General features: G+C 59.6%; 2 protein-coding genes across 8 annotated transcripts in view; one reads left to right on the top strand and one right to left on the bottom strand.

Moving 5' to 3' along the window:
• The first annotated feature begins 1,968 nt into the window (after window positions 1-1,968).
• On the top strand, window positions 1,969-21,332 carry LOC131742272 (proline dehydrogenase 1, mitochondrial). 5 transcript variants are annotated; one of them, XM_067015049.1, is made up of 15 exons: window positions 2,231-2,290; window positions 5,826-6,037; window positions 6,218-6,426; window positions 10,176-10,210; window positions 10,581-10,730; window positions 12,485-12,549; window positions 12,749-12,865; window positions 13,291-13,370; window positions 13,926-14,007; window positions 15,068-15,160; window positions 15,249-15,395; window positions 15,922-16,097; window positions 16,477-16,575; window positions 20,621-20,709; window positions 20,791-21,332. In XM_067015049.1, exons 2-15 carry the CDS (start codon window positions 6,011-6,013, stop codon window positions 20,976-20,978), a joined length of 1,557 nt encoding a protein of 518 aa, XP_066871150.1. In that variant the 5' UTR covers window positions 2,231-2,290; window positions 5,826-6,010; the 3' UTR covers window positions 20,979-21,332. The 5 variants fall into 5 exon arrangements, with proteins under 5 accessions (XP_058895826.1, XP_058895825.1, XP_066871148.1 ...); XM_059039843.2 differs by lacking the exon at window positions 5,826-6,037 and having other exon boundaries at window positions 1,969-2,290; XM_067015048.1 differs by having other exon boundaries at window positions 2,227-2,290; window positions 20,621-21,062.
• The window catches only part of DGCR6L (DiGeorge syndrome critical region gene 6 like), a 39,030-nt gene continuing 32,391 nt past the window's right edge, over window positions 20,030-26,668 (bottom strand). For 2 of the 3 annotated variants that reach the window (XM_067015050.1, XM_059039847.2), the window contains 4 exons: window positions 26,470-26,630; window positions 23,859-23,959; window positions 22,865-23,005; window positions 20,030-22,333 (listed from right to left, as the gene is read on the bottom strand). In XM_067015050.1, coding sequence (XP_066871151.1) covers window positions 22,250-22,333; window positions 22,865-23,005; window positions 23,859-23,959; window positions 26,470-26,630 — 487 coding nt within the window. In that variant the 3' untranslated portion in view covers window positions 20,030-22,249. The remainder of the gene's footprint in view (window positions 22,334-22,864; window positions 23,006-23,858; window positions 23,960-26,469; window positions 26,631-26,668) is intronic. The other variant, XM_059039849.2, reaches the window with a different exon arrangement.

Below are 26,668 nucleotides of genomic sequence, written 5' to 3'. Positions count from 1 at the left end.
AATCCTGGTAACCAGGTGCAGATGCTCTTGGGGGAACTCAGCCCAGGCCAGCTTTGTGTGCCCAGCAGAGGAGAGACATGGCACCAACGGGGTGTCTGCCTGTAAAGCAGGAGCCTGGGTGCTAAGCAAGGGCTGGGTGTGGTCCAGGGTGACTCAGGATTCAGGGTGGGGCCTGGAGGACGTCTCCAACCCAGTCACCAGCCTAGAGCTTGGCATCAAACTTCCCACATCAAATGTGCTCCTTCCTTCCTTCCTTCATTCAGTAGACACATCAAGAGGCAGTTGGGGAGGGACACAGCAGGTGGCTGGGAGTCAAGTGCAAAAAGAGGGAGCTGTGGTCAAGCTGGTGCCCAGCTGGAAATGTGCCCACCAAACTGACCCTGAGGAGGAGGAGGAGGGAGGGGGCTGGGGTGCAAGGGGAGGGACAGGTGCCCGAGAGCAGCGAGCAGTGTGTGAATGACCTGGAGCTCAGAAGAGGGGCCGGCAGTTTGACTAGCACGGTGAGAGGTAAGGTGGGTGTAGGCAGGGCCTGGCCACTGAGGGCCCGAGGAGCCAGGCTGAACCAGCAGCCTTGTCCAGATGGCAGCAGGGAGTCCCTGAAGGGTTTTGGGGAGGAGGGGAGTTTATCCATGACAGGAAAATGGGATAGTCTGGTGGCCATGGCCAGCTGTCAAGGCTGGCCTACTCTTGGGAAGCTAAGTTTCTGAGCTGCTGGAGGGACCCCCAAGTTCCTGCCCCTGGGCCTTGACTCACCTGCCCCCTGTGTCTCTTCCTTTTTCCTCTTCAACTCCAATAGGGGGAAGTGGGGCAAGAGGCCCGTGACAATGTCAAGAAGCCTCCCTCAATATAGGGCGTGGTGATGGTATCCCCCAAGAGACATGAGCAAGGTCTGGGGGAGGGGTGCTACTGACATCTGGCAGGTAGAAGCCTGGGGTGCTGATAAACATCCTGCAATGCACAATTATGCAGTCCCAAGTGCCAAACAGGTCAGGGTGTCCAATGCACCAAGATGCGTGGAGCACCCAGAGAACCAGGTGAAACAGGTGGGCAAGGTATGGAGTGAGGCTGCCACACACAGTCAGACCCAGCACCCGTGGGTGTGCAGAAACATCCTGAGGAGATGCAGGTGTGGGGAGAAGGAGTGATGGGGAGGGTGGTCAAGACAAGTTCCTCCCAGGAGGTGAAATCTGGGGCTGGGACAGCAGGCCTAGCATGATGTTGGAAGGAAGGGAATCCAAGGCAGAGGGACAGAGGGTGGGAAGGCCCTGAAGGCCCTTAGGAGTGAAGGGAGGCCGGTGGAAGGTGGCAAAGCAGGGGCTTTGCTGTCAGCCCCAAAGGTGGTACAGAAGGCAGGATCTGTAGGGGAGAAGCAGGACATGTTGGAACCATGGGAGCTGCAGAGCTTCCCAGGGGAGCTTGGTGGTCCACGCCTGCCCGTTGCGTGGGCAGTGGGACCGGAAAGACGGGAGAGAACGGAGTTGGCAAGTCCCTAAGGAGACTCCTTCCCACGCTCAAGCCTTAGGCCAGGGGAGAGGACGGAGGGCTTCCCAAAGCCCCTTTACACGAGAGAGGCAGCATCGCGCTCGGCCTTCCCGGATTCCCCGCAGACCCGGCCTCAGCTGTAAGTTCCTGCAGCTCAACGCCCAGGGAGGCGCCCATGTGTACAGGTGTGCGGGGGACGGGGAGGGTGGGGCCTCCCGCGGAGCAGGCGGAGCTAGGGTGGTCAGCCAAGTAGGCGCGGTCTCCTCGGGGGGGCGGCCACTAGCTGAGAAGGCGGGGTTCAGGCGCACGTGGCGCCGCTCGGTGGGCGGGGCCTGCCAGGGGACCCACACCTTTCAGGAACGCGTGGGGCGGAGCCTCCGGGGGAGAGGGCGAGGCTCGAGCTCAGGGTGTGGTGGGGCGCGACCGAGGGCGGGGCCTGGCGCGGGGCAGGGCCTCTCGGGAAAAGGCGGGGCCGAGCGCGGGGCGGGGCTGGCGAAGCGTACTTAATCAGCCCACGGGCACATGCACAACAGCCATGAGTCTTAGGCGAGCTTTTCCCGAGCTGCGCTCCGCCCTCTCCCGCCGAGCCCCGCTGTCTACAGCGCCGGCGACCCGCGAGCAGCACGCCGCGGGCCTGGAAGCCGTGCGGGGGCGCGGGGCGGCCGAGGCCGCGCGGCCGCCAGTGCCCGCCGTGGACTTCAGCAACACGCAGGAGGCGTACCGGAGCCGGCGCAGCTGGGAGCTGGCGCGAAGCCTGCTGGTGCTGCGCCTTTGCGCCTCTCCCGCGTTGCTGGCGCGCCACGAGCAGGTGTGCGGGGACTCGGGGACGCTGGGGGTGGGGTGCGGCCAGGGCTCCGTGGGCCTTCGCCGGTCCTGGGAGCCGTTATGAAGTTTCAAAGTGGAAAACGGGGCCTCTGGAGCATCGCCTGTGGCCGGGAAGTCAGGAAGGAAGGTGTTTCCTGCACGCCCTTTCGGGCCCGTGAATTTTACTACGTGTCAGTTACTGGCAGCTAAAAACTAAGATTAGTTTAAATATTAAGCTATATACTGCTTGCAGTAATACACAGTGTTCACCCGAAATTTAAAACTGAGTGTCGTCTATGTTGCCCAAAGGGAAGCCTGGCCGTATTGAGTGGCTCATAGCCTGGGACCCCAGAGTTCTTGGACGCTGTCACCCAGGGGATCCCCAGACATGGTCACTCTGAACAGACAATGTTGAGGGAGAATGGGACGCTTGCTGCTCAAATATCCGACTTTTGAAACTTTAACACAATTGCATTGAAAAGTGTGAGGGCTTTGGGGAAGTGAAAAGCAGAAGTGCAGCTCTTGGTTAAGGTGATCCTGGGAACAGTTTAAAAGCAAGGGTCCAGTTGGTGCTGAGGGTCCTGAAGGCGCTTCATGCAGGTGGTGTTGACTTCTCAGTGAGACTGTGCTGAGGGCATCGTAGCTCCGGGCAGAGGCTAGGGAGACTGGACCCAGGAGGAGCACCAAGCCACACCTTGGGCATAGGTGAAGGTGAGGCCACCCAAGGTGGGTGGGTGATGAGGGCAGAGTTAGAGTTGGGTGGCTCTGAAGGGGCTAGGTTCAAAACCAGCAGAGAAGCCAGCAGAGCTGTGGGTCCTCGGGTACTGTGGGCAACAGTGGGAGGGACATGTCAGCTCCACCGTCCCTTGGGTGCCTGCCTGGGGCGAGTGCCAGTGCACTGGGAATGTGCTGTGGGTACCTGGAGGAGCAAGGAGGCTTCTCTCACGCTCACCTCGTGTTCTACCTGTGCCCTGGGGACATCCTTAAGGAGCCCAGTAACTGTGCGGTGTGCTCTGCCTGCCTTCTGTGGGACCTGTTCCCCCTGTCGTCATTGCTGGTGGTCCCACTGGTGACAGTGACTTTGGTGTCTGGTGCTGGAGGAGATGGGGCAGAGGCCAGATTGCAGAGTTGTGGGCCGCTCACCAGAACCTGGTCCTTCTTGTGCTCTGGCCTGCAGCAAAAATTCCTCCTGCTGAGCCAGTGCAGGTCTGTGCAGCTCATGCCCCAGGGAGTGTCAGCCTGTAGGAGCCCAGTTTGAGCTGTGGCATTGGCTCAGGACCCAGTGGGGGCCTGCACTTGCCCGAAGGCAGGCCTTTTTGAGAAGGGTTTAGAAAATTCAGGCCTTCCATGATGAAAGCCTCTGTGCTTGGGTGTGAGCCAGTGCAGGAGAGTGTGGGGGAAGGGGGGGCAGTCAGAGAGGGGAGAGAACCGGCTTTACCCGTCCTTGCTTTGCAGACATGTCTTTGAGTCTTTTACAGTGTTTGTGTTAACTGGTGCAAGTTTCTAAATCCACGAGGGATCTTCCTACCTGGGGAAGAGGTGGGGCTACCCTCGTCTCAGGTAGTGCCACCCCAGGGCACACCTGATGCCAGGATGTTGTTTGTTTGTTTGTTTGTTTGTTTTTGTGGTACACGGGCCTCTCACTGTTGTGGCCTCTCCCTTTATGGAGCACAGGCTCCGGATGCGCACGCTCAGCGGCCATGGCTCACAGGCCCAGCTGCTCCGCGGCATGTGGGACCTTCCCGGACCGGGGCACGAACCCGTGTCCTCTGCATCGGCAGGCAGATTCTCAACCACTGCGCCACCAGGGAAGCCCCGCCAGGATGGTTTTAAAGGGGCTGTTTTGCTCTGGAGTTGGCTTAAAACTGCCAGCCCTGCACCATGTGCTTCCATAGCCCTTTGTGACAGGCTGGCCTCCCGTTTGCCAGGGTGAGAGGGTCAGTGACCAGCTCAGGTTACCTGGGTGGCCTTCACTGTTGTTCCCTCTGACAACAGGGGAACAGGAGGGGAGCGGGAGGTCACCAGCCCATGACCCCTGGACCACATCTCAGCATCAGCCTTGCTCCTGCTCCTTTTATGAGCATTGGCTGGAGCTGTTTTCATGCTAGTTGGGTAGTTATGACAGAGACTGGGTGGCCCGCACAGCCTAAATTATGTACCACGTGTTCCTGGGTGGGAAAGTTTGCTGGCCCTAGAGTAGACAGTTGGCCCACTTCCACACACACTGTGTTTCTGACAGTCCTCAGAATTGACGTGTATGATGTCCAGGGTTTTCCAGAGCTGAATGATGGTTTTCAGGTCCCTGTTTCTGCCTGGCCTGCCTCTGGGGTGAACTTTGATATATCCAAGACCTGGCTTTTCCTCCTGATAGGGTGCTCTGACCCACAGACTCGTGAGTTCTGGCCAGGGCTCTTGTGAGGCGGAGGAGAGGTGGAGGAGGCCTGCCCATCTCCCTGGTTGGCCCTTTCACTTTCCATTTCTATTCTTCTTTATAAAAATAATGAGATGCAATAAAATCAGACATGGCACAGACAGAGGTGATGGCCTGGAAACCTTCATCCTCGTGTTGCCGCACGGCTCCTTAAGCATCTCTGTCCCAGTGCCAGCCACAGTTCAGGTGTGTCGGCCTTTGAGAGGCTTGGGCTGTTTGGGACTGTTTTGTGGATGAAGGTGTGTGACTGACTCATGCTTTTGCTTAGACTAGAGATTGCTCCCTGAGACCCTGATCCCAAGAGATGTTCCCCACAAAACAGTGGGGTTCTGTTATTCACTGGGTTTGAGAAACCTTAGACTGTTCCTGCCTTGGAGCTGGAGCCGGGGAGCGGGTAGTAGACACACGGGAATTCCCAGACAGATGGTAGGTGTGTCCTCCCCCTGCCCCTCCTTGACCTCATTCCTTCCCACCACTGTCCCCAGTGCAGGAGCACCATGTCACCTCCTAGCCTGGCAAGCCCCGCACCCTGGATCTAAGTTGGCAAACACCTCCCGCCCTTGCCCTGGCCGGCACTCCCTCACTCCCATTCTGAATTCCGTGGAGGTCCCTTGCCCCTCCCTCCTTCTGGGTCTCCCTGCAACTAGAATGGGAGCCCGTCATCTGTTTTGTTCACCCTAGAATTGTGTCGGGCAGGAGGCAGTTGCTTGGGACATTTGAATGATGATGGCAGAAATTTGGGGTGTAGTGAGATATGACGAGGAGAAAGCTGAGTCGTTTGGGAGGCTGTCTTCCCCCGGGGGCACGTACTCTCGGGCTGCCGGCCTGCTGAGGCCTGGATGAGTGTGCTGAGTCCCCGCTGGTCCCTGGTGGATGGTCACCTCCCAGACCTTTGTGGGTGGTTACCTGGCTCACTTTTAGCCTATGCTTTCTCCAGCAGAACTCATACTCACTTGGAGTTTTGTGTGTTCATCTGTTCGGCACCCACTAGAGGGCCGGCCCCTTGCCAGGCACTGTTTTAGGGACTTGGAATAAGCAGTGAACAAAACATTGAAAAATCTGGGTTCTCACCTTCTAGAAACTCACACCAAATTCCCCTCTTCCCCAGCATAACCTGCAGAGGTGTGGATACAGAGAATGTTATGAACACGCCCACTGCTGTTCCCAGAGAGAGCTGCCGTTCACTTCTTTATCCACCAAGTGGTAGTCAGGCGACTGCCACGTGCCACTGGGGTCACCCATGAGCGTGCAGGGCAGGGAGGCAAGAGCAGCGCCTGGGACCGGCCACCCTGCATGAGGAGTGGGGCACGGACAGTCACTGTGAGCAGAGAAGCAATCTGCTTCGGGTGGTGTCACTGTAAAACCAAGGCCGTGAGCCGAGTTTGGCCCTGGGGAGAGCACGTCAAGGCTTTGTGACGGGCGGGCAGGGAAACAGGAGTGTCCTGCTGGGGACATGGGAGGCCAGGTGGCCCAGGATAGCCGCTGCCCTTTACCTTTCAGTTGCTCCGTCTTGCCAGGAGACTTCTGGGGCAAAGGTTGTTCGACAGACTGATGAAGATGACCTTCTACGGGCAGTTTGTGGCTGGTGAGGACCAGGAGTCCATCCGGCCCCTGATCCAGCACAATAGGGCCTTCGGCGTGGGCTCTATCCTGGACTATGGTGTGGAGGAGGACCTGACCCCCGAGGAGGCCGAACGCAAGGAGATGGAGTAAGGCCTGTGTGGCACCTGCTGGCAACCCCAGCACACCGGGGCTGGGCTGGGCCTGGCTGGGAGAGCTCTGTCCACCTGACTAATGGCAGCCCTCCTGGGTCTGCCAGAGGTTGGGTTCTTGCCCCGTGAGGATGACAGCTCTGGGCTTCCACCGAGGCCTTGTGTGCCGAGGCTGGAGGAGGGGCGAGGATGGGGTCAGCAAACTCTGGTCCCCAGCCCAATCAGCCTGGTTTTGTACAGTCTGCAAGCTAAGAATCATTGTTGTATTTTTAAATGGTTGAAACATAGCAAGGGTAATGTTTTGTGACATGCGAAAATTATATGAAGTTCAAAGTGCTCTCACCCCACGGGGGCAGAATTGAGTGGCCGTGACTCAATGGTGGCTGCTGGGTGCTACCCGGCAGTTTACAAAATATGATTGCTGACACTGGTGTTGGAGGTGCTCTGGCTTCCTGCTCTCCTGCAGCATCTCTTCTGGGGATTCTGACCTACTGGGCCGCCTCCCACTGTCCCACCCTTGCCTGGCCCCTGAGATGATTTCCTGATTAGCAGGTGGGCCCCACCTGGTGGGTGTGCAGACTGCCTCGGGGGTCCGAGGAAAAGGGAATGTGCTGCCAGGAGCACACATGTGGCAGGCGAGCCCAGTGGCTCCTGCCGAGGTCACCAACTGGCTGAAGGGCCCGTTCTCTGGGCAGTGAGTATGGGGACAGATGGGCATCCCCCAACCCACCCTCCTGGGCCATAGGACAGAACTCGAGGACCATTTCACCCTCTGCTTCCTGAAGTAGGAGCCTCATGGGAGATCCAGGCAGAACCAGCCCTTTCTTTGCAAAACGCCCGGTTCCTGGGCTGGTGCCTGCACCCTTCCACCCCTCGCTGGCATCTGGGCCCCTAAGTCCTGACAGCAGCCATGCCTGACCATGTGAGGCTTGGGACAGGCTTGCTGAGTAACCTGCCCTGTCTCAAGCTTTGGTGTTTGCTCTGGCTTGGGGAGGGAAGGGGTGGGGAGGGGTGGGGAGGGGAGAGAAGGTGTCACATGAGGCTCCTGCCCTGGGAACGGAATGTCCCAGCCGAGCTGCTGGTGGATTGGCCTGGGGAGCCAAGCCCCTGCCTCGTGATTTGCTGTCTTGAAGGCGGGGTTCTCCAACTCAGCACCCCGGTGTTCCTAGGGGGGCTGTGGGCTGGGCTGCAGCCTGCCCTGAGGCTGCCTGTTGAATAACAAATGGGCTGTATCCCCAATGGGTCTGGGTGAGGGCTGGTAGTTTCACAATGGGATTTTCTCTCTCTGGTATGAAAAGACTTCTTTCCCAGGGCAATCTGCCTGGCTTCCTCCCTGCCCTGCAGGAAAACACTGGGAGGAGGGCTGGCTTTGCCCTACCATAGGCACTGGAGCCTGTGACCCTGGGCCACCCTGCTGTTGGTGCCCCTTGTCCTGCAGGAGCCCTGCTTTGTGGGCTTTGGGACGTGAACGGCAGTCCCTTCCTGTCCTAATGTGGTGGCTGCCGTCCGATGCCAGTGGCAGGGCTGCTGCCAGGCAGCCCTGTGTGCTCGGTGGAGCCTGGCTGAGGGTGCAGAACCAGGCTCATAGGCACTGATCGAACATCCACACCATCGAGATGCCAAGCATTCTCCATCAGGAGCCCCTGTGTGGGGAACGGAGGGGTCACAGGACCCTAAACCTTGCTCTGGGGAATGATGTAGAGGCCACTGCCCCAAGTTAAAGCCACAGGAGTGGAGTGGGGTGGGGCGGGGAGCGAGCGCAGGTGGTGGGGCCCTGCCCCAGGCATAACCATAAGAGGCACAGAAAAGATGGGGGCGTCTGAACATGCAGGAGGCCCAGCAGGTGCCCTGAGGACGTGGCCCTGGGAGGAGGGGGTCCGGGGGGCTTCCCCAGGTTAGGAAGCAGGAGGTAGGAGTCCGGAGTCGCAGGAGGGAGAATAGCCATCCAGGGAGGGGGTGGGATGGTGTTTCCCAGAACACCTGTTAGAAGGCAGAGGCCAGGAACCTAACTCTAGGAGAGGAGCCTCGCAATGTCCCCCCAGCAGGCTGAGGGCCGTGGGGAGAGGGCGCAGGGCTGGGTTCCTCTTGACAGTTGGCTGTGATGAGGTTGTGATGAGGATGGCTGGGGACAGTGTGGCCAGCAGGTGTGTGTGTCCTGACTGTGCAAACCCAGGGCTGGCCAGGGGTGAGGCCTGGGCCTTGGTCCCCAGGGTGGAGGCCGCTCCTCGGGACTGGTGTGCGCAGTGTCTTGGGTGCTGCCTGGAGCCAGGGCCTGGGGGCCCGCAGGCTTTTCTGTGTTCTTCTCTTGCCTCCTGCGTTTCACCAGGGGAGAGCTGGTGTGAGGGCAGCCGGCGTGGTCTCCCCTCACTTTTCACTTTTTTCTAAAAGGTGTCCAGCCAACAAATTACCTGACGCAGAGCTGAGCTTGGAGGTGGCTGGCTGAGGGGATGGTTGGGGTCTTCCTGCCACTCCTGCAAGCCCCTGGGTCACTCCTGCGGTCCTCTTCTGCCCCCTGCCCCCGGGGGCACTCCATTCCCTCCTCCACATCTTGGGCCTTGCACTTACATGTGCACGCATGTGTCTGCACGTGTGTACATGTGTCTGCACGAGTGTGTGTGTGTACAGAGCATGCTCTTCTCTTCATGGTGACACAACACTCCCCTTCCCCCCAGCCTGGTAACTGCCATCTTTGTCTCCTCGTGATCCACTCGCCGGGCCTGGTCAAGAGTGCAGCCCCGCCCATGCTAAGTACTGTCTGACCTGGGATAGGCCGCTGCCCCCGATCATGTGGCTGTGTGGCCGGCTGGCTCCCCTGTGCCTTTGGAGCTGGGCTGGGGCTTGGAGGATAGAAAGCCAGCTGTGGAAGTGCTAACTGGGACCGTCACATGGCCCCAGGCCCCTGGGGGCCTCTGCGTAGTGGTGTCCCCTCAGTGGAGGGCAGTCTGCCTAGAAGGTGGATACCTGCAGGTTATGGGCTGTGTGGTGACAGAGCAGGCCCGAGCCTCCCGCAGCTGTCAACTGCGGGATGAGGCCCCTGCCTTAGTGCAGATGGCGGGTGCCATGTCATGCCTCCACCTCAGTGGGCCACAACTGCGGGGCGGCCTGGGTCTGGCCTTACAGGTGCCCTCTCTGTCCTGTCCTCATGAGGACTGGGTATATTCAGGTATGATGGCCAGGGGAGGCCAGGGGAGGGTTTGGATTAAAAAAATAAATTGTGGTTGCTGGTTCAAAAATAATCCTGAGGAGCGCGGGTGGAGGTGGGGCCGGCTGTGGGCAGGGGGCAGAGCAAGGGGCCCCGCTCCTTGGCTCTGGGGATCAGGAAGCTGGTGGTTTCCCTCTCTCCGCCATCCTCAGCCCTGACTGGCCTTTTCCTCACAGGAAAGGGTCATGGCTAGCCGGCCTCAAGGACCTACCCATGCCCTGGGCTGTGTATCACTTTATTTCCTCCTCACCCAGTGTAGGGAGGGGGCCTCACCCAGGGGGAGACCCAGGTTCCTCCGGAGCAGGGCTTGTAGGCTGCCAGGCTCAGAGAAGGTGACCCCGGAGGCCGGGGGCGGGCGGGGTGACGTGAGTCACTCTTACCTGGCCAGATGACCCTGCCTTCCTCTTCAGCCCTCCTGGGTCAGGGTCAGGGTCAGGCCTCAGCCTCTACTTCCTCCCACCTGTGCCTCCTCAATGGGACGCGTTTGTCACTTGTAGCTGAGGTGGCGTGACCGCGACCCTCTCCCTCTTCTTCCCTCCTGCAGGTCCTGTACCTCAGCATCGGAGAGGGACGGCCACGGTGAGTGGGAGGCAGCCATTCAGGAACGAGCCCGCTCCCCACCCGCACCCCCCGCCTCCTCCCCGTGCCCCTGGGCACCCAGGCCGTCGTTCTGAGTGGCTGACACATCCTTACGGCCCTCCTGGGGGGCCAGTGCACTCGGCCCTCGCTGGGTCTGGGCTTTGCCTTCCTGCCCTGGGTTTGCCACACGACTAGGGTGACCCGAGGAGAAGGAAGAGTGGGCACCAGGGCGGGCCGGTTTGGGGAGCAGCACAGGCAGGGGGCCGTGTGCTCGGGGTGGCGGGGGCTGGAGCTGGAGTGCAGCGCTGGTGGCGGGATGGGGGCTTGGTGGGGTGGGGAGGTGGCTCAGGCCGGACCCCCACCCCTCCAGGCACCAGTAAGAGGGAGAAGCAGTTCCAGGCCCACCGGGCATTTGGAGACCGCAGGGATGGCGTTGTCAGCGCCCGCACCTACTTCTACGCCAGCGAGGCCAAGTGTGACAGCCACATGGAGACGTTCCTGCGCTGCATCGAGGCTTCAGGTGGGGCCCTGCTTGTCGCTGGCCTGCCGCCCGCCAGGCCCAGCCTGGGCTGACCTCCGCTCGAGGAGATGCTGGTGTGGGAACACAAGGCCGGGCCCCGAGTGTTTGCTCAGGGCTCCATCCCCACCTCTGTGGCCTTGGTCGTGAGGATGACCTGGGCTCACACCTGAGTCCAGCTCCTTCCTGAGGAGCCTGGCTGCCTGCAGGAGGGTGCCTCCCCGCTCCCGGGTACCAGGTGTCCAGATGTGGGCCTGTCAGTGGGCCAAGTGGCCCCCAGTCCCAGACAGGGGCTTGACTCTTGTCACATGACCCCTGGCTCTGCCGAGGGCCACACCATTCCGGGAGCTGGTGCCACGTCCTCATTAACAGAATTCTTCCCCGCGTGGCCTCTGGGTGGGAACACCTGCTAGGGAGGTGAGTTAAGCTGGGAGGTCACAGAGGCCTCAGCGTCCATCAGGTCCCCAGCAGCCCTGCTGTTAGTGGGTCCCACACCTTCTGAACACTTTAAGGAGTGGGAGTGAGCAACGCCCAGAGGCAGCCTCCTAGGAGCAGCGCTGGGCACCCCGGGCAGTCAGGCAGACTCCGGCTGCCCAGTGTCCAGTGCTACGGGCGTCTTCTTGGTTCCCTGCCCACTCTGCCTGGGGGCAGACAGACGGGGAGGGCCCCACAGAAGCAAAGATGTGTGTCGTGGGCTTCCAGAAGCCAGAGGAGAGAATGGGGGTGGCGGTTGAGTGCCTTCTGCCTCCAGCTTGTGCTCTGCTGGACGTTTCTGTGTTCGGTGAACCCCCAGGGGCAGCCCCGGGTGCCGAGGGCATTGGAGAGGAAACGGGCAGGGATTGAGTGGGCAGGTCTCACCAGCTCCTTTGCCCACTGCATTCCTGGACCCACGTGACAAACTCAAACCCCGCTGAGTCCCCGGTTCCCACCTGCATGGTGGGGCATCCGGAGCAGCCGAGTGCAGGGTGTTTGCGGGCTGCATAGGCTCGTTGTCCTTCTGCCATGGGTGGTCAGCCAGCCCAGGCGTCTGGGTCCTCGGTGGGCTCTCCCCTCCTGTTGCCACCCCCCTCGGCCTGAGATTGCCAGGCAGCCACCAGAGCTGCTTCTGAGGGCCAGGCGGCCTGCCCGGGAAGCATGGCCACCATGGGCCTGCTCGGGCCTGGTGGGTGAGGGAGGGAAGATGTGCTGGTGCCACTGCAGCATCTCATTGGGTGGCTGGATTGTTCGTGCTCTGGGGGTCTCAGGGCCCAGGTGCAAGGTAGACTCAGTACCATGTGTTGTAGGTAACTAATAGGAAGAATGGCCACTGCCTGCCTCCTGAAGTCTGTCATATGTCAATGAGAAGTGTCCTAACTCTTTTCTTCTTTTTTTTTCTTTTTCTCTTTTTGGCTGTGTTGGGTTATCATTGCTGCATGCGGGCCTTCTCTAGTTGCAGCGAGCAGGGGCTGCTTGTTGTTGCGGTGTGCAGGCTTCTCATTGCAGTGGCTTCTATTGTTGCAGAGCACGGGCTCTAGAGCACAGGCTCAGTAGTTTTGGTGCGTGGGCTTGGTTGCTCCGCGGCATGTGGGATCTTCCCGGACCAGGGCTCGAACCCGCATCCCTCGCACTGGCAGGCGGTTTCTTAACCACTGCGCCACCAGGGACGTCCCAAGAAGTGTCCTAACTCTTGAGTGGCACAGATTCCAGGCGCAAGCTCAGGCCCTCCCGCCCCACACACACCCCACAGCACTGACGACTCTTCCTGTGGGTTCTCACAGGTGGCGCCAGCGAGGATGGCTTCTCAGCCATTAAGCTCACCGCACTGGGGAGACCCCAGTTTCTGGTAAGTGTCAAAACCTTCCACCCTCAGGGAGTTTGTAAGAACTTGGGGCTGCCGTGAGCGTTAAGTGAAAGCTCGTGTGCTGGGGCCTTGGCCTTGGGAGCCAGGCACACGGGCGGGATGGGGTGGCTCGGGCTACACGGGGGTCCTGGGAGGGGGCTGGGTGTGCGCCTGGGGTGGCAGCTCAGGCCCGCGTCTGCAGCTGCAGTTCTCAGATGTGCTGACCAAGTGGAGACGGTTCTTCCACCAAATGGCCGCAGAGCAGGGCAAGGCCGGCCTGGCTGCCATGGACACGAAGCTGGAGGTGGCTTCTCTGCAGGTGGGGCCGCCCCTCTGCAGTGGGTGTGAGAAGGGGGTGGGCCGGGGAGGAGCCCTGCCCAGGAGGAATTGGCCAGGCGGTGTCCGAGGTGGGTTCCCAGGGCCTGCTGCCCAGCCCCCAGCTGCTGGGTTGGTGGGGAGGGAATCTGAGCAGAGATGGAGGATGTGCTGGGTGGGAGGGTTGGAGGGGGGGCTGGCCCCGCCAGTAGCCGAGCTCTGTGGACCGGCAGGGATGGGCAGGTGTGGAGGGGTGGGCAGCGGGGAGAGACCATCTCTGGAGCAGAAACCCAAGGCAGAAGTGTAGCCAGTCTCAGTACTGGCATAAGAAAGTCAGCCTAGCATCACAGGCCAGCAGGCAGGGGCAGGAGATGTTCTTGAGCAGGGCTGGGAGACGGCAGTGGGACCAACACCCTCTCACTTCTGAAGGAAAGCGTGGTGAAGATGGGCATCGCGTCCCGGATGGAGATTGAGAACTGGTTCACTGTGGAGACCCTTGGCGTGTCCGGGTAAGAGTAGCCCCCGGGCTGAGATTTCGGGACCGGCCGCCCTGGTTCAGCCAAGGCTCTTGCTGAGCCCCAATGGCTTCTCCCAATCCTGGTCTCCCTCTTCCAGGGTACGGGGCCCCCTCGAACCCTAGGGCTTCTTACAGAATTATTTGGGCTGTGGAGTGAGGGTACCACACCCAGACGTCCCAGGACCCATCTGGCAGGCGGGTGAAGTGTGAGGGCAGCTGAGATCCCGGAGGGTCCCAAGCCTCATTGTGAGGAGCTGGGGGCTGGCGGCAGTGTACCATCCCCTCCTGCCTGGTCTCCCGTGTCCAGCTCTTCCCCGAGCCTGATGTGGCCTGGGTGGTCTCGGCCCTGATGTAAGAATATTCATGTTTTGGTTTCTGTTTTTTAAACAGAGGACCGTGTTTACATTTTACCAGTCTTTCAAAACTGAGCACTGAGGCAGGTTCTGTGGGGTTGGGGTTGGGTCTGGGGGTGTTCCTGCAGGGAGGGGGCTGGTTTGGGGCCATGGTGAGGTCACGTGTCCGCATGCTGACACGCCTTCTCCCACAGCACCCTGGACCTGCTGGACTGGGGCAGCCTCATTGACGGCAGGACTGAGCTCTCCAAGCACCTGGTGGTCCCCAACATGCAGGTGACGCTGTGCGCGTCCGTGCCCCCCACCTCACGGTTCTCGCAGGGCTATCACGGAGGGTCCCCGCTCACACCACCAGGGCTTCCTCAGAGTGGCGTCCCCAGGATGAGTGTCCCCACAAGCCAGGCGGAAGCTGTCACCTATTCTAGTTGAGCCTCAGGAGACCCATGCCGTCCCTTCTGCCCAGTGCTGTTTGTTAAAAGGGAGTCGCTAGACTGGCCTGGGTTCGGGGGAGAAGAATGAGACTCCACCTGCCCCTGGGAGGGTGACCAGGTATTTGTGGCCATGCTTGAGCGCACCCCTGAGCTGGGATGGGAGGAAGCAGCAGAGGTGCCTTGGGAAACACCGCACAGATGCTGCCTTTCACAAGCTCCAGCCTGGCGACGGAGGGCCCAGGAGGGGTGTGCTTGAGGCCTCGCCGGAAGTGCCCTGGGCAGTGTTAGTGGGCAAGCGGGGCAAGCAGAGGGCCCCCCGTGCTTCACGGGCCTGCAGGGTGGGTGCCTACTGCTGACCTGCCCAGTGCCCTGAGTGCCACCATCTGGGGCCGATGCCTCCGTCCCCCTGTTGACTGTCAGTCTGTGCTGTGTGGCCAGCCAAGTCTGCCTGTAAGCACAGTTCTTCCTCCATGTCCTCTGCATGCTAGGAGCTGAGTCTTTCCAGGTGATTGGGTGGGTCAAGGGTCACTTCCTGAACTTTGCGCAGGAACAGAAGGGGGACCCATCGTGAGGATCCTGTGGAGGCCGTGGGAGCCGACCCCTTGGGTGCAGGCCTGACCTGGGGCAGCCAGCCCCGTGAGGAAGGGTGTGCTGGCGGGTAGCGTGGTTATGGGACGCTGTGTGGCCGGCGGGACCCTGGACAGGACACTGACCTTAATGCACAAACAGGGTGGCTTGTGGAGAAGGGGGCACGGTGATGAGGCCCACTGGTCCCAGGCACCAGGCACTGGGTATCGGTAGGCCCTGCACCAGGGACGAGAGGCTGCCCACGGGACGGGGGGAGCCCTGGCCTCGAGATCCCAGGTCTGGAGCCCTGCCGTGGCCTGACTGCGTTGCCCCCTCAGACAGGACAGCTGGAGCCCCTGCTGTCACGGTTCACTGAGGAGGAGGAACGGCAGATGACGAGGATGCTGCAGAGGATGGACATCCTGGCCAAGGTCGAGGACCCTGGGATGTTCTGGGGTGGGGGGGCACCTGTGTCACCCGGGCCCCAAACAGACCCTCTCTCCCTGCTGTGCCCCTCAGAAAGCCAGCGAGGTGGGCGTGCGGCTGATGGTGGACGCCGAGCAGACCTACTTCCAGCCGGCCATCAGCCGCCTGACGCTGGAGATGCAGCGCAGGTTCAACGTGGAGAGGCCACTCATATTCAACACGTACCAGTGCTACCTCAAGGTGCACCCAGCGTCTGCCGCGGGGAGACAGGCCCCCATGACCAGCTGCCAGCAGACCCGTCCCCTGGGCCTCAGGCCCCACACAGGGTGCTAAAGGGGCAGGAGGACGATGAAGGAGCTTTTGGAGTCCACGTAACGTGCCTTAATCGCCAGATTTCAAGTGACTGTTTACTCCCGCCCTTTTTAGCTTGGTTCCCTCTAAGGGTCTGATGAAGCCTCTGGGCCCCTCCCCAGACTCATGCGTGTGCCTCAGGGACCCTTGAGCACAAACTCTGGCGGCCGCTCGGGGACCAGCCAGGTGTTTGGAGGACTCAGGGTGGGGTGGGTGTAGGGGCTGCAGGGACAAGGGGAAGTGGGTGCATGGGGTCCAGGCAGGCGCTGACAGCCCCTAAGTCACCACAGTTGCTGGCCCCGGTGCCCCTGCTGACTATACACTGGGGGTGCCCGGGCCCCAGGGAGGCCCTATGGGACACAGGCTGGAAGGGGGCTCATCCTGGTCATCCTCAACTTTTGGCTTCGGCCCACAGGACACCTACGACAATGTCACTCTGGATGTGGAGCTGGCTCGCCGAGAGGGCTGGTGTTTCGGGGCCAAGCTGGTGCGTGGCGCATACATGGCCCAGGAACGTGCCCGCGCCCTGGAGATTGGGTATGAGGACCCTATCAACCCCACGTACGAGGCCACCAACACCATGTACCACAGGTGCGCTGCCCTCTTTGGCTCCCGGAGCCTCAGAGCTTCCCGGGGGCGGGGTAGGGGGGAGAAACCGGGAAGGGGCTGGAGCTGACCCGACGTGACCCTGTCCAACGTGGGAGCAACCTGGGGGTCAGAACAAATACCTCCTCTGCCTTTGTTTTACTTTTTCTAAAACCATTAAGGTGTTGTTTTTTTTTAATATAAAAGTCTACTGAACTGCCTGGGTTGATAAAGATGAGAGCTGTACCCCGGCAGCCCTCCCCAAATGGCATGAGGCCTGTTTGCTTTTTAATTCCACGCCAGGATCGTCCACTGTTTTGCACCTGCTTCTGCCTCTGCCGCGGCAGAGGCTGTGCAGGCCTGACTCACGCGTCACCCTCCACAGGTGCCTCAACTACGTCCTGGAGGAGCTGAAGCACAATGCCAGGGCCGCAGTGATGGTGGCCTCGCACAATGAGGACACCGTACGCTTCACGCTGTGCAGGTTGGCCCCGCCCCCTTCCTGCTGGGCACTCCTGGGTGGGCAGGAAGCGTGGGCAGGCAGTGGGTTTTGGGGGGACATCTGTGGGATGAGCTGGAGTGGCGGCTTTAGGGCCCCCATACCCCCCGAGGCTGGCTGGGCGTTGTGCTGCAGTAGCCAGAAGGCTGTTTGCAGTTACTTGGGTTTTTAACATTAATACCAGACTTACTAAAGTTTCAAATTAAAAAATAAATTTCATTAGGTGAAATTTAAGTGTGAAATGTTGGAGCCCTCAGATGTGTCGCCTCATTTATAAACAATTTCTCAACACTTTAAACTGTGTTTAGAATTTAAGATAATCTGTTTTCTCTTTAAACGCCTGTCCCGTGGAGCATCCTTATAAGTCAGATATAGGAATGAGGTGAAATAAATATACATTTTTTTCTTTTGGTCGTGTTCTGGTAGTTCCCCGACCAGGGATCAAACCCAGGCCCGAGGCAGTGAAAGCACCGAGTCCTAATTACTGGACTGCCAGGGAATTTCCAATCACCACGTTCTTTTATCTCATATCTTTTTTTTTGCGGTACGGGCCTCTCACTGTTATGGCCTCTCCTGTTGCAGAGCACAGGCTCTGGACGCGCAGGCTCAGTGGCCATGGCTCATGGGCCCAGCCGCTCCGCGGCATATGGGATCTTCCCAGACCGGGGCACGAACCCGGGTCCCCTGCATCAGCAGGCGGACTCTCAACCACTGTGCCACCAGGGAAGCCCTATCTCGTATCTTAACCCAAACTGGACCACAGCAGGAGTCCTAGCTCCCCCTCCCCCCGCCACAGGAAGCTGGGCAGGCAGTGGCCTTGCTGGCCCTTGCCTTCCCCAGGAGCAAGGCAGGGGTCCCCCCTCCTACAGTGGGCACCCCAAGCCCAAGGCTTGGGCTGACTAGTGAAGGTGCAGGGTGTGCACCCAGAGGCACTTGCAGGCTCTGCCTGGAGTGTGACTCTGGTCGTCCTAAACCATTAATGTCGTGCTTGTCCTTCTCATACTGGGGCTGCTTTTTCATGGTGTGAAACTGCAACTAAAGGCCATGATTTCTAATACTCTGCACTTGCAGCTGCCTGGCTGTGAACAGGAGCACTGAGGCCAGCGGGGCTACCAGGTGGAGGGCAGACTGTGTCAAGGCTCCCTCTGGAGTCCTGCTGGGCTGGGGTCAGGCTGTTTCCTTGCTGGTGGTTTGCTCTGACTGGCGTCCTAGCCGGATGGACTGTTCCACTTTCTTCCCTCCATCCCTGGGGCCTCCTTGGATGCCCCATCCTATCCCTGGATATGGGATGGCCAGGGACACCTTTTGTGCTCGGGGAAGATTACTTTTGGTTTCTTTTTTTTTTTTAATTTATTTTTAAAATTTTTGGCTGCGTGCATTGGATCTTCGTTGCTGTGTGCAGGCTTTCTCTAGTTGCAGTGCACGGGAGCTATTCTTCATTGCAGTGCGCGGGCTTCTCACTGCGGCGGCTTCTCTTGTTGCGGAGCACAGGCTCTAGGCGTGCGGGCTCAGTAGTTGTTGCTCACGGGCTCCAGAGCGCAGGCTCAGTAGTTGTGGCGCACGGGCTTAGTTGCTCAGCGGCATGTGGGGTCTTCCTGGACCAGGGGTTGAACCCATGTCCCCTGCATTGGCAGGCAGATTATTATTATTATTTTTTTTTTTGTGGTATGCGGGCCTCTCACTGCCGTGGCCTCTCCCACCACGGAGCACAGGCTCCGGACGCACAGGCCCAGCGGCCATGGCTCATGGGGCAGGCAGATTCTTAACCGTTGCATCACCAGGGAAGTCCCAGTTCTGGCTTCTTTGACTTTTGAAGGAACACAGGGCTGGGTTGAAAATTTTTAAAGCTGGCTGTCACTTAGGCTTAAAAGTATGATTCTGTGATGGAACCGTGATCAAAGGTGGTCTGTCCGGCACCAGGGTCCACCCCAAGACGATGTGCACAGAGAGGCCCTGGCCCCTGCCTAGCAGTGCCTACCTCCTGAGGTTTACATCACCATCTCAGCAGCCTGTGGTTGCCCCATTTTAGGTTTTGGTCACAGGCTAGTCCACTCAGACTGACTATGTGCGGACAGTGAAACGTCTAAAGGTATAACCTGCCCTCAGAAGGGCTTCCTTTCACCTGATTTCTGGATCTTGCCACTGGGAGCATGTGTGACCTCCCCATCTTGGCCACGGTGGCCTCCTGCCCTAGACACAGCTCCCCCCATGCCGAGTGCCAGCTGAGTGCTTGCCCATCTCACAGGCTCTGCAGCCCATGCCAGGCCAAGGTCCTGTGCACCTGCTCCAGGGGCCACAGAGCCTTGAACACCTTGGGCTGGTCTTCCCAGGGGCAGCAGTGTGGGCCTGTGATGCCACACATTAGAGACCTCAGTCAGGTTAGCTTTGGCTGAGTTAACAAACCAACCCAAAATTCAGAGGCCTGAACACAGTATGTTCTGTGAGCCAGCAGTGTGGGCTGGGCTCTGCTTCGGGCTGCTTCTGCTGGCCTTGCCTGGGGCCCATCCTGCATCTGTGGTCACATGGGGTCTGGTTGGCCCTAAACGGCCTCATTGTTGCATCACATGTCGGGTGTCCTACAGGCCAGCTTAGGCTTCTCCAAAGGTGGTCTTAGGCTACCAGAAGCCCTGGAGGGGGCAAGCCTCTGCCCATGTCACAGTTGCTATCGTTCTGTTGGCTAAAGAAGTGATGCCCAGCCCAGATATTGCCGGCCAGATGGAGAGAGCCTCTTTCTGTACTGGGCGAAGCTACAGTCACATGGCAGCAGGCATGGACACTGGCAGGGAAGGGGCAGCAGCAGGGGAGGGGTCAGTTTTTGCAGGACGCCACATGAGTGTTCCCACCACCATCAGGCAGCAACACTGTGGCAGCCCTGCTCTCACGGGGGACAGAGACATGTAAGCTGGATACCAGGGCAACACGGTGCAGACTGGGGCCCCGACCTTGGAGCCTAGCCCTGGGGGAAGGAGAGAAACGGTCTGGGATGCCCCTCGTGTGGAGGCCCAGGGTGAGAGGTGCTAAGTGCTCTGGGAGCCTGGGGTGGGGCCCTGAGACAGTGAGGAGAAGGGAGGGGGGCTCCAGGTGCAGGGATGGGGACCAACAGGCCCAGCCTGTTGCATGGGTGGGTGTGAGGACCCAGGCTGAACAACACCCTGCGGGGTGGAAGGATGGGGGTGGGCTATAGAGTGCTGGTGCTGATAGGCCGAGTCTGTATCTGCACTTGCAGGAAGCCAGAGGTAAAAACGTGGGAATCATCAATGCATAGGTATTTCAAACCCTGGGAATTTTTTAAAGATCCTACAAGGGGAGGTGTGAGGATAGGAGAGGGTGTGGACAGAGTTGGGGGCCCCCACCTCAACGTCTGAGTAGCACCAGTAGAAATTCGAGCCACATCTATTAACCCCAAATATTTCATAGACACGTTAAAAAAAAAAAGAAGTCAATTTTGATATACATTTTAATTAACCCCACATATCCAAAGTAGTACCATTTAAACATGTTTTCAGAAAAACAGTGAGATACTCTGCATTCAGTTTTCACACTGTCTCCAAAAGCTCACATGTGTTTGACACTTGCAGTGCACCTCGATTCAGACCACCTGCCTTCCAGAGGCTCAGTTGCCACCAGTAGCTGGTGACTGCCTAATGGACAGGGCAGCCAGCAAGGGGAGGATGAGAAGCTGGAGGTGGGGTCGCAGGGCTGGGAACACAGAGGCAACGGAACTCTGAGGGGTTTGAGAAGGGGATGGTGGGAGGGCTGAGAGCTTCCCAGGCCACACCAAGGGCTGGCCACTGGGTGAGTCTGCCTTGCTGGGTCATAGTGGGCAGCAGGGAAGGGGCCATCGGGGAGCAAGCACAGCAAGAGGGAGGCTGGCTGGGGAAGGGGGGCACTTGGTGGCCTTGGGCTGAGGCAGCAGCAGCAGGGACGAGGCCTGGTCTACGCAGGAGAGAGCCTATGTCCACGCCCTACCCTGTGGGTGGGGATCTGGGGGTGGAGGGAGGGTCTTACTCACCGCCCTGCCTGTTCACAGGATGGAGGAGCTGGGCCTGCACCCCGCCGATCGCCAGGTGTACTTTGGACAGCTTCTGGGTATGTGCGACCAGATAAGCTTTCCGCTAGGTGAGCTGGGCTTCCGGTGGGGGGCGGCGGGGGGGCAGGGGCAGAGGCGCTGGGACTCACCACCTCCACCCCTGTGTGCAGGCCAGGCAGGCTTCCCCGTGTACAAGTACGTGCCTTACGGCCCTGTGATGGAGGTGCTGCCCTACCTGTCCCGCCGAGCCCTGGAGAACAGCGGAGTCATGAAGGGCGCTCAGAGGGAGTGGCAGCTGCTTTGGCAGGAGCTCAGGCGGAGGCTCCGCACGGGCAGCCTCTTCCACCGCCCGGCCTAGTGCTGTGGCCACGTCCCAACGCATCCTTACCTGGGCTGCGACCACCCAGGGCTACAGCCCGACCCCAACCTCACACACAACACCTTTTACATCCCAAACTCTGAGACCCCGCTGGCCCCTGCCTGTGGGCACCCAGGTGCAGGCTATGTCCGTTACCTGCCAGAGCTGCTGGGAACTGTCAGAAACTGCCCTCCAGTGAGCAAGCATGGCTGCATCTCTGTCCACCCCCACGACCTTGGGCCTGAAGAACCACCTTCTGCAGGGTCTAATCCATGGGCCCTGAGCCCCACAGGTGGGCAGTGGCTGACTGGGGAAGCTGGCCTGTCAATAAACCACTATTTCTGCAGCTAAGAACCCTTGACTCCAGGCCCACGATGCTCTTCCCTGCAGAGCCCTCACGTGCAGTCAGTGGCAGAGGGAGTGGCTCCGATGGCCCGAGAAGCCTCATGCGCCCCCGGCACACCTTGGGCAAGGTGGACCCACCAATACCTGCCTTCAGGCCGTATTGCAGACCCGGACACGCAGGGCACTGGATACCCCCTCACCTCCAACCCCACAGCTGGGGCTCAGACCAATGCAGACAGCACACTCCCCAGAGTGGGCTTGGTGCTTCCCCGTCCTCAGACCCTTCCTGCTGCTCTGTGCCCTTCACCCCAGAGGCCCCAGTGACCCACACCAGGCTCTGGCTGCTCTGACAGCCCCACAGAGCAGACTGGATGTGGCCCTAGTGCCCTGGGACTTGCCCCAGGGAGGGGCCTCTGGGACATGGGGGTGGGGGCATCTTCTGCTGATTCCTCTGTAGGCCACGGAGCCCCCAGGCGAGGGCGCTAGCTAGGCCCTGGTCACGACCGGCACCACAGAGCTGTCATGCAAGCCACGTGCAGGCCATGCTGAGGCGTCTTTATTTCTTGGGGTCACATGCAGCTCATGAGCCTTTCCTACTCAGGGGCTGCACCTGCCAAGGGAGGGGCCGAGAGCAGAAAACATCAGAAGCCTGGGGCAGACAGCCGGAAGGCTGGGCCCACTCTTCCCTTTACCTTCCCACCCTAGCTTTGGACAAAAAAGCCCAGGTGAAGGTGGGTGGCAGACGCAGCCCAGGTCCACCTAGCTTCTCCTCACGGGGTGCCCCTCCTGCAAGCAGCTGGGAGGGTGGTGGCCAGACTTCAGGAAGATGAGCGCCACTCAGCTTTCTGCTGCCTTTGGTGACTGTGGGACAGGGCTGTCTTCCCAGCCAAGATGGGCAGCGGGTCACTGGCAGAAACCCTGCCGGGTCATAGTGCCACCTTCCCCACCTGGCAGCCCCTCTGCTGCAGCTTCCGGATGAGTTCCAATAGGTTCATCTGCAGCGTCAGCTCCTGGGATGCAGAGGGGCCACTGTGAGGTCCCCTTTAGCCCTGGCAAAGGCCCCAGGAAGCAGCCTCCTTTACCCAAGGACCCGGGGCAGATACCAGGACCTAGAGAGCACCAGGCTTGAGCCCATGGGGATGACTTCCAGTGAAGCCTGGCTACCGCCTGCCAGAAAGGGGCAGGTGCTGGGACTCCACCTGTGGCAGGGCCTGCAGTTGCCCTGGCTTGGCACAAATGGAGGAGTGTGCAGGGATGTAGGGGAACTCACACGAGGCCCTGCAGGGCATAGCGAAACCGGGGGAGGTGGGCAATGCCCTGTAGCCACATGGCTTACCCTCCAGTGGTGGAGGCAGTGTGACCGGCCTCCATGCTGAGCACAACGCAGAAACCCTTCCTGGAGCCTCCCTAACTCACCATGTCCCCTGTCTCCACACACCCTGGGCCTGGGCTCCCCAGCAACCAGCTAAAACCCCATATGGAATCTAGCCTTGGGGACCAACATCCCCTGGGCTGTGCCGGGGCAGGCCTGTGCCACTGACCTGCGGGTTGGTGGTCACATAGAAGCCGGCGACCCCTGCCTTCTCCAGTGTGCTCTGTTGGTCCGCCACCTTCCGGTCCAGCTCCAGGACAATCTTCTGGTCCATCGCCCGCTGCTCCTCACGGATCCGGTGCTCCACCGCCTGCCACGGTGAAGGCAGCTCAGGGGCTCAGCCTCCTGCCCATCAGTGCCTCACACACACACTCCTGGCCTGTCACCTCCTCTGGCCCCTCCCCACCTCCCAGTGGATCTAGCTCCCAGACTATGGATGGAGCCCATACTGCACCCAGGTCTGTCCCTCCTTAGCCACACAGAACCCTGCAGAGGGGCTCAGATGACCTGCCCCAAATGCCCTTCCTCCAGCACCTCCTGTCAGGTGTCCTCCCTTTGCTGTGCCAGGCCTCGCCCAGCCCTGACATCTCAGGACCACCATGAGCTGGCCAGATGCTGGCTCCACCTCTGCTGACTGTCAAGCTGGCCACCATCTCTGGGCCTTTGCATATGTTTCCTCCCCACTGGAGCTGTGGCCAAGCCTGGCTCAGCAACTCCTCCTTGCATGCCCTGGCTTGGGGCTGCCTTGGGACCCTGCACACGCCTCCACATGCACCCCACCACCGGTGGCTTCTTGGTTATGGGTGGGCCTCTGCGTTGTTCCCAGGCAACCTGGGAGCAGGACTTGCTGGCTCCATCATCCCATCACGGCCCTCATCCCCAAGGCCACGGGGCACAATGGCCCCCACTCACACCTGCCCTGTACAGGCCCAGCCCATTAGGAGCTGCTGTCTCGAGGAGCAGGTGGAGGGGACTGAGGGGATCATACACTCTCCACCCACTCCAAGCACACCCCAACCCTGACAGTGAAGAGCCACATGTGGGCACATGGAGCCTTCGTGGCCCACCCCAGACTGGCCAGCAGCTCCCAAGCCACCCAGAGCCCCTCCTCTACGGCCCTCTCAGCAGAGCCCAGGTGGTGCCCACCCTGCCCACACCCCTACCTCTAGCTCACGCTGCTGGGCCGCCTGGAGCACAGGCAGGTTGTGGGGCCGGCAGGCCTGTTGGGCTTCCTGGTGTTTCTGCCGCAGCGCCTGCCTGAGCACTGGAAGGAGACAAGACCAGAGGGGCATCAGCAGGTGGCAGGGGGTAAGAAGGAAGGGGCATGCTCCAGCTGTCCCACACCACAGGGAAGCACGGCAGAGGCGTGGATGTGAGGGAGGCCTGCACCGGGAGCTGGGTGGAGCTCTGGACACCCAGCCCTCAGCCCACTCAGGTGGGCCCTCACCCAGGGTATGGCCCTTCTCCAGCAGCAGGGCTCCAGGGCACTAGAGGAGGGCGAGGCCAAGCGTGTGGTACGGGGGTAAAGCCAGGGCTGCAGCCTGAGCTCAGAGAATTGGGGGTAGGGAGGGGGGAGACTGCGGTCTGGAGGTTTCTAGGCTCAGATGCTGGCTACAGGCCAGGAGTCCGGCGTGACCTGCCATCATCCAAGGGACATCCACTGAGACATCCAAAAGACCACCCAGGCAAAGGCCTGGGAAAGGAGGATGAGGAGAGCGGCCTCTGCCCTGGGGTGTGGCAGTCACTCCCCCTCAGTGCTGCCCTTGGTGGTGGTGAGGGGTGCAGAGCCACCCTGTACCCTATCCACGGCTCCTAGAGGAAGTAGGGTGGGCACAGACCCTGGGGGGCCCAAGGATGTGATGAAATAAAATTCATATTTTAAGGTAAGACAAGAAACATTTAAACAAAAATTTTTTCTGCCTATCTGAGCCTCCTCCCTCCCCTCCGCTGTGCATTGTGCATCTGCATTAAGCATGAACCGGACTCCCCAATGGCAGAAATACCTGCTCAACCACAAAGATCAATTTTTCTCCTTCTGGTGCCAGCCATGTAACTCCTTAGGAGGTAACATTCCTTTCTCAGTCCTGTAAGGGGTCATGATGACCCACCACTGGCCTTGTACGTGCAGACATCTTTGGCGGACTTTATGTACAAGGCCACTATATCATTTCCCTTAAAGACAGCGATTGGTGCAGAACAGACTGGTCAGACGACCTGGGGAGACACTGGGCTGGAGTTCTCAGCTTAAATACTTACTGATGACCTTATTAATGTCACTAGCTATATTTCTGCCTATTTTACAAGATTATTGTTTCTTTCATGACCAAATGTGTGGCTGAGCCTCCAATAAAGAATGATGACTAGAAGATCTGAAACAACTGACCAAATACATAGTTCTGTAAGATCAGGGATTGTAATAGTGTAGCTCTAAATGTGGGAAGAAGCAACAACAGGGCAATAACAGACTAGTAGGACAGGTGGCCTGGAGGCCTTGGGCTACTGTTAGTTAACAGGGTCTAGTCTGGTAACAGCACATTGAGTGGCCTATCAAGGAAATCCTCGCCTGACCTGGGAATTAGCATTCCTAACACCGTGGGACAAATTGGTCATGGAATGCCTCCCAAACCTTGGTCGAAATTAAGACTGAAAGAGGGGCTTCCCTGGTGGCACAGTGGTTGAGAATCTGCCTGCCAATGCAGGGGACATGGGTTCGAGCCCTGGTCTGGGAAGATCCCACATGCCACGGAGCAACTAGGCCCGTGCACCACAACTACTGAAGCCTGTGCGCCTAGAGCCCATGCTCCACAACAACGGAAGCAACCTTAATGAGAAGCACAGGCACCACAACGAAGAGCAGCCCCAGCTCACCACAGCTAGAGAAAGCCCGTGCGCAGCAACGAAGACCCAACGCAGCCAAAAATAAATAAAGAAGAAAAAAAAAACCTGTCCAGCCACAAATGCCAACAACGCTGCTGTTGAAAACCCTGGTCTAGAGGAATGCTGAGGACCCCTGGTGAAGCCCTGTGGTGTTGCACATACTTACGGACACGAAGAACTTTGTCAAAACTTCAGTTACTGAATGTAGCTGAAGAACGCATAAGTATTCATTATATTATACTTCCAACTTTTCTAAATACTAAACCTTTTTCAAATAAATAAAAAGTTGGGGAAAAATAAAATAAGAAAGGTGGGAAATCCGAGGGGGCGGGAAGAGCTGCCCAGCATACCTCGCAAGAAGGGGCTCCGGAGGCCCCTCCCATTCCCAGTAGGGATGCCTAGGAGGGGCCAAGGCTCCCAAGGCTTTGGCCAAACGCGTGGATCAAGTGGAAAAGTTTTCGGGTCCTGGAGGGTGTCTCAGGGCTCAGTGCAAGGGAACTTGATGCGCGGCGGAGAGGGAACTGACACTAACGGGCGCTGCAGAGCTGTCAACACTGCAGGGCATCACTGCGGGCGGCCAACCGCCAACACCAGACCTGCCAGTGGGCTGACCAAGCACAGAGGCCTCGGGCCATCCTGCCTGGAAGGGGAGTGAGGGCACGCGGGAGCGCGAGCAGGGAGTTTCTGGATGTCCTGCGAAAAGATGACTGTGCAACTGACAAAGTAAAACCGACTTGACCCATTTGTCATCAAAGGCCCCGCGCCCTCGATCCGGTCAATTTCAAGGGCTTCTTTCGAACGGTACCCGCGGAATGCCTCCGCCCGCAGAGACCGGAACTGACCAGGCAGGCCGAGCTCCCGCGCGGGGAGCTGGGCCGTCCCGTCGCCCCCGCGCACCTCGGTGCTCGTTCTGCAGCCGCAGGCGCTGGTTGTACAGGCTCTTCTCGGTGAGGTGCTGGATGTCCAGCAGCCCCTGCACGATCTCGAAGACGGTGCCGTCGAGGAGCGCCAGGGCCAGGTCGCTGAGGGTGGTGTAGGACAGGCGCTGCTGGAAGGAGCTGCGGAAGGAGGGCGCGGTGAGCGGGGCGGGGCCGAG

The sequence above is a fragment of the Kogia breviceps genome, chromosome 15 (genome assembly GCF_026419965.1).
Source record: "Kogia breviceps isolate mKogBre1 chromosome 15, mKogBre1 haplotype 1, whole genome shotgun sequence".
NCBI lineage: Eukaryota > Metazoa > Chordata > Mammalia > Artiodactyla > Physeteridae > Kogia > Kogia breviceps.
Note: the sequence above shows the minus strand (reverse complement) of the source record. Positions and strands in the feature narration are given on the sequence as shown.

Coding starts and splice junctions, on each gene's coding strand:
- LOC131742272 (XM_059039842.2), top strand. CDS start 2,018: ATGAGTCTTAGGCGAGCTTTTCCCGAGCTGCGCTCCGCCCTCTCCCGC. Junction 12,550..12,748: donor TGGGGAGACCCCAGTTTCTG/GTAAGTGTCAAA, acceptor CCGCGTCTGCAG/CTGCAGTTCTCAGATGTGCT. Junction 16,098..16,476: donor ACCAACACCATGTACCACAG/GTGCGCTGCCCT, acceptor CACCCTCCACAG/GTGCCTCAACTACGTCCTGG.